Source organism: Stegodyphus dumicola, chromosome 10 (genome assembly GCF_044657685.1).
Source record: "Stegodyphus dumicola isolate Sdum_Otavi_A_Nest chromosome 10, ASM4465768v1".
Taxonomy (NCBI): Eukaryota; Metazoa; Arthropoda; class Arachnida; order Araneae; family Eresidae; genus Stegodyphus; species Stegodyphus dumicola.
This window is the reverse complement of record NC_140777.1, coordinates 165,695,647-165,713,811: the sequence shown is the minus strand read 5'-3', so window position 1 is coordinate 165,713,811 and position 18,165 is coordinate 165,695,647. Positions and strand designations below refer to the sequence as shown.

Sequence of the window (18,165 nt, the reverse complement as noted above, 5' to 3'; positions counted from 1 at the left end):
TGTCATCAATGTTTCGGATCACTCTTGCAGCTATGTAGTCAAAAATCAAATTGTGTAAAAAAACCTTATCTTCAGAATCAGACTACAATTTTGATCTCTACATATTGCTCAAAATGATTAAACATGCCACACTATTAAAGGACACGCACTTGGAAGAGAGGTGTCATAAAAATAATATTAATTAAAGCAATTTCTTGAATATAAAAATTAACTAAAATCTTATTACCTGAATAATTTTCTCCAAAATTTTGCTTAAATAAGTTATCTAGTCTGATCTGTTGAACATTAACAAAACCATTTTTAAAGACTTACAAATCAAACAACATACCCTTATTAAAAATGCATTTTATAAGAAATGTAATTCTAATGAATTAGGAATTCTTAATCAAAATGCATTTTTATCCAAAAGGGGGGGACCTGAAATAAAAGTTAATGATGAATCCAAACTAACCAGATGTGCTTTCCTATATACCACAGAGGCATGTGCATGCAGGAGTGAGAAAATATCACACTGCTGCACAATACATTAATTCTAACAAGAATACAGATTGTAAAAATATCTGCAGGGCAACTGTACTTTTAACTATACAAATTCCACTTTCACTTCAAACAGAAGATATTTTTTCGGCTAAGGAGAACAGCAACAATGGAAATATTTATTGAGATAGTTTTGTAATTCTACATTCTGTAGATAAGAAAAAATGCCCTTGATTTTGCATGGTGACAGTGAAAAGACCAGAAAAAACAATGATTCCCTCAATTAAACTGCACTACGAGCAAAATACAAGCATAATCTTCAGAGGCATCACTAATAGCCAAGAAATGTGCAAAAGTTTTCAAAAAACCATTTTCAGAAAAAAGCATGGCATATCATTTTTATAAAATTAACATCAGGTAATTACATCATTTATAGTCTTGACTTTTAAACGGGGATAATGGAATGGGTAATTTAAGTCTCTTTTCTATCGTTAAGTGGGTGTTCAAAATAAATTATGATCGGAAATCTTCCAGTCTCACAAGAATTCAAAGACCTATTTACATATAACTGAGGAAGACTATATAAACTAATATTCTTAGTCTCCTGTTGACTAAAACTGTACGTTCAATATTATAAATAAATTTATAGATTTCATGTTTCATGAAAAAAATAGCTTTGCAAGAATCTACAAGCTAAAACAATACAGAAAGAAACTGTTATTCTTTATGTTCTACAATATTTTACTGAAATCAATGAGATTTATTTCTGTGACATAACAAAAAATTCCTCAGTAATCTCAAATTTCTTGTCTGAATGAATAATCTGACAACTATCTGAATACTGAATTTTACTTAAGTGAGAATCAAAGATTCCAATTTACCACACTTCTTTTCAACAGAAGAAAGAAAAAACACTGAACTTTCCCAAGATCAAATATTCAAATTCACTGTTAAGGGACTTCATATGCGACTACGATCAGAATGAGTTTACCTTACTGTGCTGATTATGGCAAGAACCAATAATGTTAGGTATCACACCACTATATCAACAACCTTGTAATTTAAAACATGAGAAATGGAGTATTTATTAAGAGAGAATAAGCATTACCTCAGCCATGGAAAATAATTATTATTTTTTAATTTTAAATAACAGTTCAATTTACAGAACTAGTTTACAAGGAGAAGCAAAAAAAAAAACTATGCAGAACTAAACTATATTACAAGAGTTAATGATGAAATTTCAGTTCAAAATAGAGAAAATAAATAATAATAAGGCATATTTATTGTATTTGCTTGGAACCTAATAATAAATACAATTTATTTTTCCACTCATATTGATATTTAAATAATTTAAATCTAAATTTTGAACATTTTCTAAATTTTCATTGTATATCAGTTTTTCATTAACAGATATTGTAAGCAAAGTAATTTACGTAAAAAAGAGGAACATTTCTGAAATCAGAAGACAGAAATTTGCTTCATGCAGTCTTCCTTTAACAGTGAAAGCTTAACTAACCCGCATACTTGGAAATTGGCGAATATTCGGACAGTCGAGCGTAACTTGAAAATGAGGAGCGGAGGGGGGGGGGGGCTAGACTGTAGCCGCTCTTTAAATTTTTCTGCTAAATAAATGCTTTTGACATTTCGATATGCACATCAAATAAAAATAAACCAATGGAACTGAAAAATATTCTGCTTAGCAAACACAGTAAAACTCTTTTAAGTGTTCATAAACAAATCTCAGACAGAACACCAAAATTAAATATCTCTGCAAAATATCGATTGCGCAATACGTGCACCGTAATTCTTCTCTTTTGTGATCTTACGCAATCGGAATCAACAGCTGCCGGTATTGGGAGAATAAAAAACTAAATAACTGTTGGGGTGTTGTTTTTCATTCTAATTTTCAACAGACGGCGTTAAATTTCCGGAATAGAATCATTCTTCGCTTGGGTTGTTAGACCGCAGAACTTTTAGTCCTATTCAATTCAGATTGGAAAGTGACAAAAAAAAAGTCCATTTCTTGTTTTGCAGCGAACTGTAACAGTTTCAATATTTGAGATTTTGCGGAGAAAGGAGAGAACCTCCCAATCTCCGTACTGTATAATGTACTGGCCCAAAAAAACAAAATTATTTTGACTATTCAATAACTTTCCCTTTATTTAAGCCATGCCGAATATTACTCCTTAGAAAGCTAATCTGTGTTAAAACACAACCATTTTTTAAAGTTTACTACACTTCAGCAGTTACTGCAACTATGTTATTATAAACATTCATACATATACTCATAATATAAGCATAACGATCATAATAAACACGAATATGAACTGACCAAATGGAACGAGAATGCAAATTATTAAGATCTTGATAGAAATTCATATGTGTGTAGTATTTGGGTGGGAGGAAAAGAATGCCGAATGTACCGGAACTTTCTACTGCTTTAAAAATTCTTTGACCAATAGAATGGCGGGCAGCTTTCTGTATTCTTCGTGTACACCAAAGGTTATGCCGGAACTTTCTACTGCTTTAAAAATTCTTTGACCAATAGAATGGCGGGCAGCTTTCTGTATTCTTCGTGTACACCAAAGGTTATGTAAATGCAGAGAAAGGGGAAAAGCTATTTCCGGGAGTATGATTCACCATCTGACATTCTACATTAGGAAGAAAAGTGGTTTATTTAGTTTCGGCTTTGATACGGGGGAAAATAGTGCGTTCATTTAAAAAAAAAAGCGCTAAAAGCAAAAAATAAGCGCTAAAACAAAAAAATAAGGGCTTTAAAGAAAAAGTAAGCACCTATAAGGGCCTTTATATTTTATTTTCAAATATAAGGACTTATAAGGACCGCTACGAACCCTGTCCAACTTTTTGAGAGATTGGGAATTTTTCCAAACAGGTGACAATTTAAAAGGTGACAGGCACACCTCGTAATTTGCAAATATGAGTTTCTTTCTTTAAGATGCCTGCAACATGTCTTCAATCCAATCCTTCCTAGAGAGCATTGTCAGCACCATGTGTTAATCAATTAATCAGCTGCTATTAAATAAAGCATTTCATATCTTTTTCTTAAGAACAGAAAGCAGACTGCACTGGATTTAAAAAAAGGAATCAACTGGATAGTTTTGTGTATGTATTAAAGCTTCCATAAACAGAGAGGCAGAACGGAACTGTTTTAGTGTAAACAAAGAGTAAAGATTTATTGTTTATTCCAATTTCTTCTACAATTGTGGCTGTTTCGGCCCTTGTACTTGAATATTTCTTAGCAATTTCACAGTAAAAAAAAACCATTTTTCTAAATAAAACTGCAGCATGATCCGATGCATTCAGCGGTAGGTTGCGCTCAAGTAAAAAGGCAGCAAGCCGGCATTTTGCATTAATAACTTTTTGGTCCTTTGTTTCCACAGAAAAATTCAATATTTATCCACTACAACTCATGTTAATCTTGTGTATGCACATATTTAAGACCATCAGCCCTTCCACTGTGTGAAATCAAAAAATCGCAATGACAAATGCTACATATCAAAAATGTATTAAATTTCCTTCACAAAATAATAAAAGGAAAATCATCTGTGTATAATTTTTGAAAAGTACATGAGTATTTACCTTCCTCTGCATGCATAACTAAGACAAAAGATAGCAATTTCTTAAACTGTTTCTACTAACAGTGCTCACTGGCAAGACAAACAAAATAACAACCTTATTTACCTTCCTCTGCATGCATAACTAAGACAAAAGATAGCAATTTCTTAAACTGTTTCTACTAACAGTGCTCATTGGCAAGACAAGCAAAATAACAACCTATCTTTCTTTGTGCTCATTGTCTAAGCTATACCAGATGACATGCAGCGATGCTTCATGCTCATCGGGGAGGCAGAACACCGACGTTCTCGGACTGTCACACATAAAACAGAAGAGCACCATATCTCAATGATGAAATGACTTTTCTTTTATAGATAATCTTGAAAGAAAAAAAAAAAAGTGTTTCCAGATGCCAAAAATCAATTTTTGGGGTGTAAATAATGAAGCCAAGCTACTTTAAATTTGTGAAATATTTTAAGAATAAAAGAAAGTTGGAAGAAATATAGTGTAAATCAGGTTGGTGGGAGTATGGTCGAAAATTGGCAATCTACTGCCTAATTTAGGAAAGTTCGAAACTTAGGCAATATTTTACTCATTATCAGCATGATATGCGAATCTAATGAATATGTAAACTAAAAGCTTGCAATTGTCCCCCCCCGTTTCTTCTAAGCATCTTAAAATTAAAAATCTACACAGCAGCAACCAAGTTTCACAAAACACTTCCCTTTAACTAATGAATTTTAAAGCATCTCCAACTGAAAAAGTATTCATACATTTTTAGAATATGTTGCATGATAACAATGCTTTAATTAACTAAAATTCCTTTCTTTATTAAAAAGCCCTTTCTCTAAACTCTCACCTCTATCTTGATTTCCATTTTCAGAAAGCATTTCTTGTAATTAACAATATTTTGCTCAAGTACTTTCAAATGATTCATACAATATTTTAGTTTCCTTTACAAAAACATTTTATTGTTCCAAAAGAATAATCCATTGGTGAAACAACAGAACTTTTTTTTTCCAAATTTCAGCATATGCCAGGTAACTATTAACCTTCCTGGCTCAGTCACTAAAGACAGAAAATATCTGACAATAAAAAGGTTTCACTCTAACTTTCACTTTCAACTTTTCTTTGTACAAGAAATGTGTAATAATTATAAATCCTTTTTGAAACTTTTTTTTTCCTTCAAATTTTTAAACAAAGTTTGTACACCCTTTTTTACATTTTATTATTAAAAGACAATCTTATACTTATTTATAATCATGTTTCATCAAAATCACAACACCCAATTGAAAGCTAAATGGTTTTCAAAGAGTTTTATAGCATGTTCTGCTTTCAACAACACACCTAGACAGTGAATATTACACTTTTATTGAAATTTAAACTTTTTTCTCTATTAGCTGTTCATATAAATATTTTTCAATTACCTTTTCTAGATTTTCTTTTGGCAACAGATTTTTTTTACTTTTAAATCAGTTGTAAAAATATGTGGCATGGAGACGACACTTAAAACATTTGTGAGTACGAAATCCTTTCAAGAGGTTTGGTGCAAGAACATCATACCCTCCCTCAAGACATTCTATATCAAAATTCGAACAGCTTTGGTTTTCTGTCAGGTGTAAAATTAATTGGCTTCCTGTGGTACACCAATTTTGTGGTTCTCAGTATTGTATAGCTGCATGGCTGATGAGTACCAGCCATTTCCTGCATGTCTTTTGGGACATTACTTTAATGCCTCATGTTTAAAGAAATGCTTGGCAATTATCTTTATTATGAATATTAGTCATTCAGAATTTATAAATATTCGTTCCATGTTTTTTACATCTCTTTAGAACAGAACACTTTTTTTTAGTAAACACACAAAAAAGTAACAAACACACCTTTAACCCACAAAATGTTTACATGCACTATATTTTTAAGAATACAATATGTAATTACTATAGATCCAAATTTTTCTTTTGAGGTTTTTAATCTTCCTTCCCACCCCACAGAATTGCTCTAAATAGAGAAACAATTTATTTCCATTATAAAAGTTATCATATAGCTGTTACCAAAAGACAAATTGAATGATTATTTACCATTTCAAACCAAGATTTAAAAAAAAAAGAAATTAACTTACTTCTCCACATATACTGAAAGGATTAAGCTATACGAGGTGTATGTACACAATAAAACAGATGTAAAAATTTTACTTGTTAATTGACAAACATTAAATATGGTAAACAGTATTATACTCAACTTTTAATAAACACTATGAATTGTGGAAATTCTGTATTTATGTGACAGGGGAAATAACATTCTTATATTTAAACTAATGCTGACATAAAATGCAGCAGGTTAAAATTCAAAAATTGCTAACATATATGCAATGAAATTTATTCAACATTTGTATTTTCAAAAGCAGCCCTTTAACTTCATAACACAAACTATTAAATGCAGCTTTTCATGGGGGATTAAAATTACTTACCATGAAATGATGTTTCCTTTCTGGTGCTCCGGATGATTTTTAAAAAAATGGAGCGAGCAAAATAAATACTATTCGAATTCAACCGAAAAGAACCGAACATCCCACAAACAAAGTTTTGCCCAGATACTATTATTCTTCATTTCCAGTACTTTGGAGTATTTAGTAATTTTATAGATGGAAAATTAGGAACAATAAATGCAAATACTCAAGCATAAATTATACACTGGAATGAAAGATGGGAAATGTCATAACTACGCCTTGTTTTCAACATAGTTTACAGAAATATTAAAAAGAAATATCTTTCATAGAATCACATTTTTAATGACAAAATATTTTTAGTCTATTTTTGACACATGCCAACCCCCCCCAAAAAATACATACACCAATGATTTTTTAATCAACTTGCAAACATTTTGAAAAGTACTACAGGCTTGCTACACAAACGGAAAAAAGCATAAAATGAATCTGCTTAATACTGATATTGAATGAAGAACTGCAATCTTGCTGAAAATAAAATACTGAAAAGGTGGCAAAATTAAAAGAATCATTTGCAAAAGATGGAAATACAAAATTTCAATACAACTATATTGCATTTCTTTAGAAATCAAAATTAATGTACGGATGCTTTAAAGCAAAGAGATGTTAAGAAATAATTTTGATATTCTTGGATATTTATAAAGATTATGATGTTAAAACAGGAAATTTATGGATAGAAAATACATTACACTATTACTTAAATTAAAATTCAAAGTTAGCATGACATTTCAAATCTGTGGTCAAAGTACTTGTGATTAAAAAGATTACCGAAACTAATTAATATTAAAAAAGAAAGTGAGGAACTTTAGTTGTTTCTACAGTGAAATAAGAGATTGTGGCAGAAAAAGTGGAATAATATATATTTTTCAGACAAATTTGAAAAGCAGAAGGAATCAACTTAATGAACTTTTTACATCAAATTGTAAGAAAATCTGGTTTTGTAGACATTCATATGTGTGAAATTTTACTAGCCAAAATGTCAGCTGTTTCAAATAAAACAAAACGGAGCAATACAGATGTTCTTTTTTATTTAGACATAACAATCAGCAAAAATGAATATCTAACAATATGCAAAGAGAAAACTACTACTACTATATTAAACAAAAATCTCAGAACTGAAAATTTTGTAACTATCCCCCCTTTAACAATGCCCAAGGTTTAAATACATTCTCCTTACAATGGAAATAAAGACAAAAGAAGATTTCCATTTCAAATAAATGAAGTAACAACACAATGATGAAAAATGATTTTAATGTTTACTGCCAGTGTACAACCAACAAACAATATGAGATAACATTATATAATTGTAGTAAACACATTCAGTAGACTACAGAGAAAAGAAGTAAAATGTTTAAACCATTTATCTGAAAAAAAAAAACAGAACAAGATAAAAATCTACTACTTTATTTGAAACCAATTTTCCTCACAGTGTAGCATGCTTCTGAAAGCAGCTTAGCCCCTTTGCCAAACATAATGTATACTTTAGATACACAAATACCACCGAAAAAAAAAATTCGAAAAAGTAAGGCGATTAATATATTTTACAAGTGAAATTATTTCAGAAATTACTTACAATATGTAGTAAATAATGAATTTATCAATCAATAAAAATTATTCTTTAAAAAAAAAAAAGTTTCCTTCCCATTTATGTTAAACTATTGCCAGTTTCTGGACTTCCATATTAGTTCACACAACTTACAAATTTTCAGAATCTTTTCCACATAAGATGACACGAATATACAAATAACCTTAAAATAAGCTATTACAGCTTTATGATGTGATGCTAATATTCTTCAAAGATGGCACTATAATATGAAATGATGACTATTTGACAACTCGGCGAAAGACATCTGAGTAAAGTTACAACATATATGCAGCCATGAACTCTTACTTAAAATCAGAACATACAATTTATCTTGCGTCAAACAATCATCCATTAATGTGCAAGATTTTTTAAATCATAAACCACATTTAAATAGGAAATCTTAAGTTCCACAAAAACTGCATTATGCAAATATCTGAAATCCAAAATATTGTGTAAAAAAACATACCAGAACTACACACAAATTATTTCAAATATTAATTTCTATTAGTTCAAATACAGAACCTAATATTGAAATAATTTGCAAATGAAAAGGCAACTTTCTTTTTTAAAATTAAAAACCTATGCTTTACTGTATATATTGTGAAATCTAACAAGAAGAAAATAGATCTTGTGACTTTTTTGTAAAATAAATTTAGAAATATACTGCTGATCCTTATTTAGCTGCATTTATAAAAACTAAGCTTTAACCACACACAAATGGACTATGCAAACTCATATCTTAAGCATATAATTTGCAATACATATTCCATAAACAAACCACTTTGATGACAAAAGTAGTAAAACTTTGTTTAGCATATTTGGTAATGAAAAATACGAAAATACAAAAATATGAAACCTAATGGAAAAACCATGTAATATTTCATCACTCTTTTTCAAATGGAAACTGTACATCAAAGATAGCACGAAAACCTGCAAGTTTTTAAGCCTTGTCATAACATTAAAACTGTTAACTCTAAATTGTATCAAGATTTTAATAGTTTTAAAATAGCGAGAATATATAAAATCAAAATTAACCAGAAAAATGGATACCAATAACAGTACCACAAAAATATTTTTTTCTCAGGCTCCTTTACTTCCTTCTGAATGAGTGGTGTAATATTTCCAACTTTCAAAATACAGAAATCACATTTGAAAAAGAGCTAGTTAATCTCAACTGCTAAAATATCAGAACACATGTTTAAGAGCACAAAATTTTCCAACTTATGTCTAACTTTAAAAGAATATATTTTGAGAAATATAATAAAGCAAATTAACAGAACAAGCAGAAAGGTGAATATATTTTATTTTACAATAAAAAAAAAAGAGAAATCTTTGGACAATACAGAACTTACACATTTAAGATAGAAAACTACATGGAATGCTCAATAACCAATGTCAGTAAGGGAGGGAAAATAAAAACACTTAACTGCTTTATATGCCACCTAAAAACTGTAATAGTTAAATGATTGGAAATGAAAAAGACAAAATACAAATACATCCCATTAAATTCAATGGAACAACTACTACATGGATAATGCTAAAGACAACTTCAAAAGTTATTGCCCTATAATGAAATTCACAAAAATATTTAAAATACCAAAATCAATTTCTTTTCTTTTTCGTTTCAGACAAGAAAATAAGAACTAATGTAACAATTTGCATATTTAAAGAAAAGTAACAGTGGAACACAACTTGACCAATTCAGGAAACTATAATATGGATGTGGATAGTTCATTCAGCTTGCAACACCAGGTTATTTCTTTTTTTAAAGCATGAAAACATTCAATTTCTAAAAATAGGTCTTGATGTAATAAACTTCTTTCAAAACTAGGACTGAAAGAAATGTCAAAAAGCTGAAACGAAGACAAGAAATGCAGCCAAAGATGAAAAAGTAGAAATATCAGTATAAAGAGACATCAAGAAGACGACCCTCAATACGTGCTCCACGAAGATGATCTAAAATCTAAGTTAAGGAAAAATTTTACAATACAAAAACAAAACGTTTTAAAACTACCTGTAACTATTTATCCACAAAATTACAAGTATATACATACATACATAAACACAAACAGCATCTGCAAAAGTCCAGGTTGAGCCACATAGCAAGCTCACATAATGAATTTGCGAACATTATACAACTGAAAGACTTCTTAAGCTACGAATCATAAGAAAACTTAATTTGCTCAGACACACCACCAATTAAAAATAGAAAAATACCCAGTATCCACCAATAAAAGCTTTTATTTTTGCAACTATTTTGTCACAGATATATACTTCATGTTAAGCAACGTTTTAAATGATGCAGATATTCATGCTTAAAGATTTTTAAATTAAAAAAAGTTTTGTAAAAATTAAACTATACACACTTTCAGAGACTACACATATATTTAGGAAAATTTTATACCGAGTATAAAAAATAAAAACACAAAACAAGTTTAAAAAAAAATCCCCTCACATAAATAGCTTGGTAAAACTGATAATACATACACTACAGAATGAAATGTAAATTTTTATACATGTAACTTAACCCCCCCACACACACACCAAAAAAAAAAGGGGGGAGGATATAAGTATTAATCTAAATGTAACTAAAAAAACTATCAATTTAGGAAAAAAGGTCTACAGAGCTGCTTCTTTTCCACAATGCTAAGAACATTAATATATACATATCATACTTGCCAACGTATGACCCTCAAAAATCAGATTTTTTTAAGAATTGAGATTTTTCACAATGTTTAAAAAGACTTTTTAAATGATAAAAATATAGTTTTAAATCTAATTGTTACTAATTCTTAAATGCAAGCAACACAAAGAAGTACCTTACACATAAAAAAACATTTTTATTACTTGCATCGTTTAAGGGGGGGGAAGGACACTTTAATCAGTTTTCGTACAAATGATATGAACAGTGGCAGATTTGATTTTGCTTTCGTTAGGAAACTTCATAATTTTGTTCATAGCAATTGCCTTGTAGGCCTGCTTAGACCTAAATTTAGTCCTTGTTTTCGCAACACTGAAAATCCTCTGACACTCTGCATTACTATGGCGAACAGTCAAGATGGCTAACATAATTCTAGACAGTTCACTATATTTTAAAATTCCATCAGCATCTTTCAGTTTTCCAATTAAACTCCACTGGGTGTCAATCCTAGCTGATTTTATAACTTGATCCAAGTTTTCTAATTGTAAACTGCAAAATTGTGACTGCAATATATGTGAATGCTGTGAAGCAACACAGAAAATCTGTTCAAAAAGTACCTTATATCAGAAAAAGATGCATTTGCTAGAGCAGAAACATCAGCAACTTTAGCATGCAAAATCACTTCATTGTTGACTGGAAATTTATGTAGTATGTAATCACACACTCGACAGTCATTTCTAACAAACTTATTTTTGTCTTCTTCTGAGAGTTCTTCCACTACTTTTGTAGTTGCAGCTCCTGTTACCAAATCTTCATCTTCTGATTTTCTATTTCACCATAAACCACATCATATATAAAATTATGAGACAAAAAACAGACTGGTTTTACAAACTTTGATAAAATGTCTTTAAACAGATCATAAATCATTGATTGCAAAACATGAATTATTGGAATTCTGCTTTGCAGAACTGTGTTAAGAACATCGAATGATGGCAAAATGAATTATAAAAAAAAGCAAAAAGCTTTGTTAAGGTCCTAAGAAAAAACATAAATATTCGTTCTTCATAAGATAAACTTACAGTACAAATTTTCGTGTGTTGAGCAATTTTTTTATTTTGAGAGAAATTTGTATCAGCTTTACGCATATTTTGCAGTATTATTTTGAGAACTGTCAGTTGAATTGCTGAATGGTGCAGAAATTATGGTCGTTCAAGGACATCTCGACACTTTTAAGGAAGTCCCATTGAAGCACCTCCAAAGCTTTTCTGACGACTTTTGCAGCATATGGGTGGACATTGTCATGCTGAACGATACCAATGGCTATACCCATGGACTTGAGATGTTATGAAATTGCTTGCTGTATCACTCCCAAGGTTTTAACGAGCTTCTCTTGAGTTTGGTATGCATCTTGGTCCAATAACGGCTCCAATTCAGCATCTTCAAACTTTATGCCTTTCCTTTGCATTCTTTGTCGCTGGTGTAAATATCACCACTTTCAAAATGCCAGAACCAATAGTCACACGTTTTTATCGATGAAGCATGTTCCCCATATGCTTCAAATAGCAATCGATGTCCATCAGATGCAATTTTCCTCAAATTAAAATAAAAAAGAGGTGCTTCCCGCAAATTTTGTTCTGTTGGTACAAACATTGACATGAATTGAGCCCAAAGAAAGTTTGTTGTTTACACTTCAGCGAAATGAAACACTGACTTTTAGATGGAAACGCTAGAGCTCTACATGAATATAGTTATAACCAGAGCCGTGGAGTCGGAGTCGGGCAGATTTTGGGGTAAAAGGAGTCGGAGCTGAAGTCGCTAAAAAGAGGCACCTCTGACTCCTTGACTCCAACTCCAGTTTTTGTTGGACAGTTTGGATTTGAAATGAAATTCAAATGCATTGAAAAAATTATTGACAACCTGAGTTATTATTTTTATTTATGGATTATATACATTAATAAATAGTTATTTTCTATTTTATTGACATATTAGTAAATAAATATAAGGGAGGAGGACGGATGTGATATTTGCCATTAGTGATTAAACTGATTCATTCAGTCAGAAATCTCGCTGGTAAATTTAGGTAAGCAACAACAGCAGCAAGAACTCCCAAAATTGATGCCATTCTTAGAAAGTGAGCAGAAAAAGAAGCAATCATTAGTCAAGCAACGCAATAAGGAAGTACATATTTGATGATAAAGAGGTTGCTAGAATTAAGAACTTTTTTTAGAAGATGTAGATAACAACAATGTTTCACTAACAGAAAGACTGGAATGATCTTGCAGAATTGGAAACTCTTCTTTCTACACCATATATAGCCACAAAAATGCTGCAATCTGAAGAATTGATAGGAGGTGAGAAATGAAACAACGTGAAGTTTGTTCTTTCTGAAATAAAGGGTTTATTGCAGAAAGAATCATTTCTTCAATGAAGAAAAGAGAGACTAGTTTGCTAGACAATGAGATCTTGCTGGGTTCAATATATGTAGATCCAAAACACCGAATTTTCTTGGATGACGAACAAATTAAAAAGGCAAAGAAAGCCATCTATGAACTCTCATTAAGAATTAAATTATTCTCAGAACAACTGGAGAATTCAAATCAGGACAGTCAAACTGCAATTGAGTAGCTATCATCCTCTTCCAGTGATGAATTAGATTTTGAGAAATATCTTTGGATAATATTGAAAAGCCTAAGGCAAAGGGAATGAAATAAAGAACCAAGAGCCTTAAGATATAAAAATGAAAAAATACAAGATTTCTACACGGCCTTTGAAGAAATAGAGAAATATGATTTCGCTTGCAAGAAACCTCTTTTAGAACTTCTAAAAATCTATCCCGAAAAGTCAAAAGAAGTAGCCCTAACAATAACAGCTCTCCCTCCTACTCAAGTTTGTGTGGAAAGACTCTTCTCAACGCTGAAGTTTATCAAATCGGATCTATGGCCCTCCAACAGAGAAGATCTTGGTGAAGCTATACTTTCTTAGAAATAATTAATGCCTGTTTTCCATTTCATAATAAATGCTAATTAATATAAATAATTTACTATGCCATCAATATTTTTTTCCTGCAGCATCTATTACTTCTTTTATATTAAAAAAATAAGCTGTGTAACCCATGTGTATATGTTTACATACACACACACACACATATATATATATGAGGGATATTTTCCCTACCGACTCCACAGCCCTGGTTATAAGACTATCCGATAGAATTTAATACTAGTAACGTTCTCTTATGTAAATCCCTCAAAACTTATTTGTACACCCAATACTTCAGTTATCTTCAAGATTAGTTCTTACAGCGCAGCATATAGCTGTTTAGAAGTTACAGTACTTACCTTCATATACTAAAATTATTCAATATTCAAATTCTCAAGTGCAAAAGCATTTCAAAATTAAGGAGGGGGAATTATAACTAGAAATAACTGTATAAAATGCACTTTTTTAAGCAAAAAAGGATACCAACTGCACGCTGTGCATCTCTCTCAGAATTAAATCTGATTACAGCAGTTCCTCGTGATTTCATCTCAGTGAAACGAATGTCACCTATAAATAAAAATGTGTGTAAGAACATAAACATATAAAAGTTTCGGAAAAAATATTCCTCCTCATGTACGCAAGATGTACGCATGTATACTAAAATACTCTGCAAAAGCAAATTAAAATACTGGTGTTTTTGCCTTTTATTACAACAAAGTTAAAATTACTACAATATTAATTTATGCCATTTTTTTAACTGGAAACACTACAAGCTATGCAAGTTATACTTTAAAATAAGTTGTTAAACTACATGCAAACTTCACTTGAAGATTTTTCTGTTTAGTTTTTAACCTAACACTGCATGATTTTCTTTCAATCTGAAAATAAGACATGTTTCCAATATGAAAAAAATTATCCAATATAAAGAACTTCAAATAAAATTCATTCATAAGTACAATTCTTATTTCAGTACTTATTATTCCTATAATTTCTTTCAGGATGCATATTTAAATTTATTAATGCAACACTATTAAATAGAAAAAATTTGCCTGGAATTTGAGAAATATTAGATATGCATAATAACAATGTCTAACCTTTATTTTTAAATTTAAACTTATAAAATTTCTAACCACATTTACATTAAATCCGGAAATGTCTATTTCATTAATATTGCATGTGTTGGTGAAGCTGGTAACATAACTTCATGACACATTAGTAAAAACAATGCTGTTCAAAGAAGCATTAAATACATGCACTCTTTATTTAAATTTGAAAGAAGAAAAACACCAATGCTGTGAAAATGCCAAGTTCTCCACAAAACAAACTATAACAAACAAACAAAAACAAAAAACAAAAAAAAACTCAACCAGCCACAAAATAAAAAAATTACTAAACAGAAGCTCTTCTCCAATATGAAGTTACACATATTAAATGTGTATAAAATAGTAGTGGATAAGTCCAGATCTTACATCTCAGAAACAAAATGTCTGAAATTGAACTTTTTAATTACACTTTTAATTAAACTTAAAACAAGAATACTTTCTCAGACCAAACATAATTAAATAGCTATGACATTAAGTGACAATCGCTGAGTAATTTTATACAATCAATCAAAATAAAATACAATAAGAAAAAACATAATAAAATTTAAGGTCCTTTCTGATCATCTACATCCCCCATGCAAAGTTGGCATTAAGTACAGACAACTTTGTAAACTGTCGAAAAACATTTGTTTGGTTATCTTTATGTTTCATATGTCTTTTAATAATAATAAAAAGTATAAGAAACAAGAGATTTTATAAAAAGATAAAAAATCTATGTGGTCAATATTTACACTTTAACAAACAGAAGATGCTGTTCAGGAAAATAACAGTTAATAATCTCAAAATCATTAATCCACAATGGTAACAAATGTGCTCAAAAAGTGCACCAAACACCTGCTAATTCTACTGAATGTTTATACCAGAGCTGCAGAAAATCAAAGCACCAAATTTATATTGCTCATTGTTATAAAATAAATACACACACACAAGTATATAAATAATAAGAAAATTTGTAACACATTATTTTCCACACAAGTAAATAATAAAAATTTAGAACCAATTTTCTAAAGACCAAAATTTGAAATTCATAATAAATTTCACAAAGTCCAAAAAATGCAAAAAAGAATTTAATCAATATTAAAACTAAAACTTTAAAACTAAAACAAAAAAAAAAAAAAAAAATGAAATGAAATGAAATTTAGAAACAAGAATATATGAATTCAATCAACTTCAATGCTACTTTGTAAAATGGATTCTAAATTTGTTACTTGATGTTTTTTCAGCAGCTTAATGCACAAAAATACTAGATATAATTACATTCGATTTTTAAGAAATTTTACTGCAATTATATATATAAAGCTACTTAAAAATACTTAAGTTTTTTTTAATAATTCACAGCTTTTATTAAATTTTTCCTTGGAGGCAATATATAAATACCCATCCCAATAAAAATTTATATATATATATATACAGTACAAAGAAGCATTACTGGACATCTGGACTTGTCGGGACTTCGGCGATCCAGATTAAGGGTTTTTCCGGATTATAGATCATCAATTTAAATCTGGTAAGATGGCATGCAGAAATTATACAATTTAAAAATATGAAACTATAATTTATGAAATAAAAAGCAATTATGATCTAAAGGGTATCAAAATTTACAAAAAAAAAAAAAAAAAAACCTCATTATTTATTTGCTTACTTTATTAAACATTTCTTTCAATATAAGTTGTTTAACCCCTTAACTGCCGCGGGCGTATATATACGCCTTGCTCAGCCGGTGCGTTAACTGCCCCAGGCGTATATATACGTCCTTCCAAACTGCTATCACTTGCTTTGCGCTGCTACACCTAAAATTATTCGCAAAGTTAATGCACCGGCTGCGCATCTGGGGCAGTTAACGCATCGGCTGAGCAAGGCGTATATATATATGCCCGCTGCAGTTAAGGGGTTAAGTTGCTTCGTTTTTTTTTTCCCTTGTGCTAAACGCTCATGCGTAGCATTAAACGCATTACGTGCATGCGCAAAGCATACAAATAAAAAAGTTTGTGGCTTTGAGGTCCAGATTATAGATCATTCCGGATAATGGACGTTCGGATTACAGACTTTGTACTTGATATAAAATATGTGCCTAGAATTTTAATAAAATAGGCACGTTTTTAAAAGGAAGAATCAAACCCTGGACAAATTGTTCACATCGCAAAAGAAATTTCTTGTTCTATACTTTTTTTAAAAAAAACTGAACTCTAATTGGTGGGGGGATAACTCCCCCCCCGGCAATTTTCTCAGATCCTTTTTATTTTCCTGACTTTGAGTGGGGAACTTGGCTTTCTTATTACAAAATTACAGTTTCATAACAAATCAGATAAAACATAGTCAGAAAGTAATTACAGAATTTTTTAATGGTTTTACTAAATTTTAGATTTTGTGAAAACATGAGGAATTACATTGCACACAAAATATAAACTGTAAATAACCACAGAAAAATTTAACACAAAAACAACAAGCATTAAATAACTTACCAATGTCTCTAAATCTGTCCCTGAGATTCTGCCATGTGTATGTCATAGGAAGCTATTAAAAAAATTCTAATTTCAGAAAATGATACCTTATATAATTTATTATTTTAAAAATAAATATCCTTAATCTATGGGTAAATATCTTCTATGACTTATCGTCACTACAAAATATGTGAAAAATAGCATATTTCAAGACAATCCTTAAACACTAAATAATTAAAAAAATCTGATATGTAATTACAAAACTAATTTTTTAATGTCAGATTTAGTTTTTTTAGTTTAACAGCTAAAAAAATAGACTAGCATCTTTGCAGTGCAAGAAGTGCAATTAAAAATGCAACTTCTTTTCTAATCAGAAATATTTATTCATATTCAAATGCAAGCTAAAATATTTGATGTTGACACCACGACTTCATTGTATGGCATACTATACTCATTCAATTAATTCAGTTCTCATCTGGCAGCAAGGCAAGAATACACAAGAACTAAGCATCTTCATTAAAAATTGTAAAATACAGAAAAAATATAACACCAAATGCTGTTAAAAAAAAGCACTTTCGACAATTCTAATTAACCCTCCAAGTGGCTTGGGTTTTTGTATCTGTCATGAAAATCTGTATTTAAAGAGCCTTTCTTAGCTAAATTTGTTTACTTACTTTAGGCTCTATTTTCATATTACATTTATTAAGATGACATTTATATTATTAAATAAAGTAAGAAAGCAAAATATCAAATTTTATGCCAAGTGTATTTATCTTAATATGCCAAGTGACAAAAAATCTCATGACCAGATAAAGATAAAGCCAGCCATGGCACTCAGAGGAAGAGTCTGTATGCCCCCC

General features: G+C 30.2%; 1 protein-coding gene across 2 annotated transcripts in view; it reads right to left on the bottom strand.

The window, feature by feature from the left end:
• Nucleotides 1–7,567: 7,567 nt before the first annotated feature.
• Nucleotides 7,568–18,165, bottom strand: part of LOC118199147 (myelin expression factor 2-like) — a 55,969-nt gene continuing 45,371 nt past the window's right edge. For both annotated transcript variants that reach the window (XM_085825818.1, XM_085825819.1), the window contains exons 11-13: nucleotides 17,327–17,378; nucleotides 14,245–14,328; nucleotides 7,568–10,097 (exon numbers count right to left, since the gene is read on the bottom strand). In XM_085825818.1, the coding sequence (XP_085681944.1) occupies nucleotides 10,042–10,097; nucleotides 14,245–14,328; nucleotides 17,327–17,378 (192 nt within the window). In that variant the 3' untranslated portion in view covers nucleotides 7,568–10,041. The remainder of the gene's footprint in view (nucleotides 10,098–14,244; nucleotides 14,329–17,326; nucleotides 17,379–18,165) is intronic.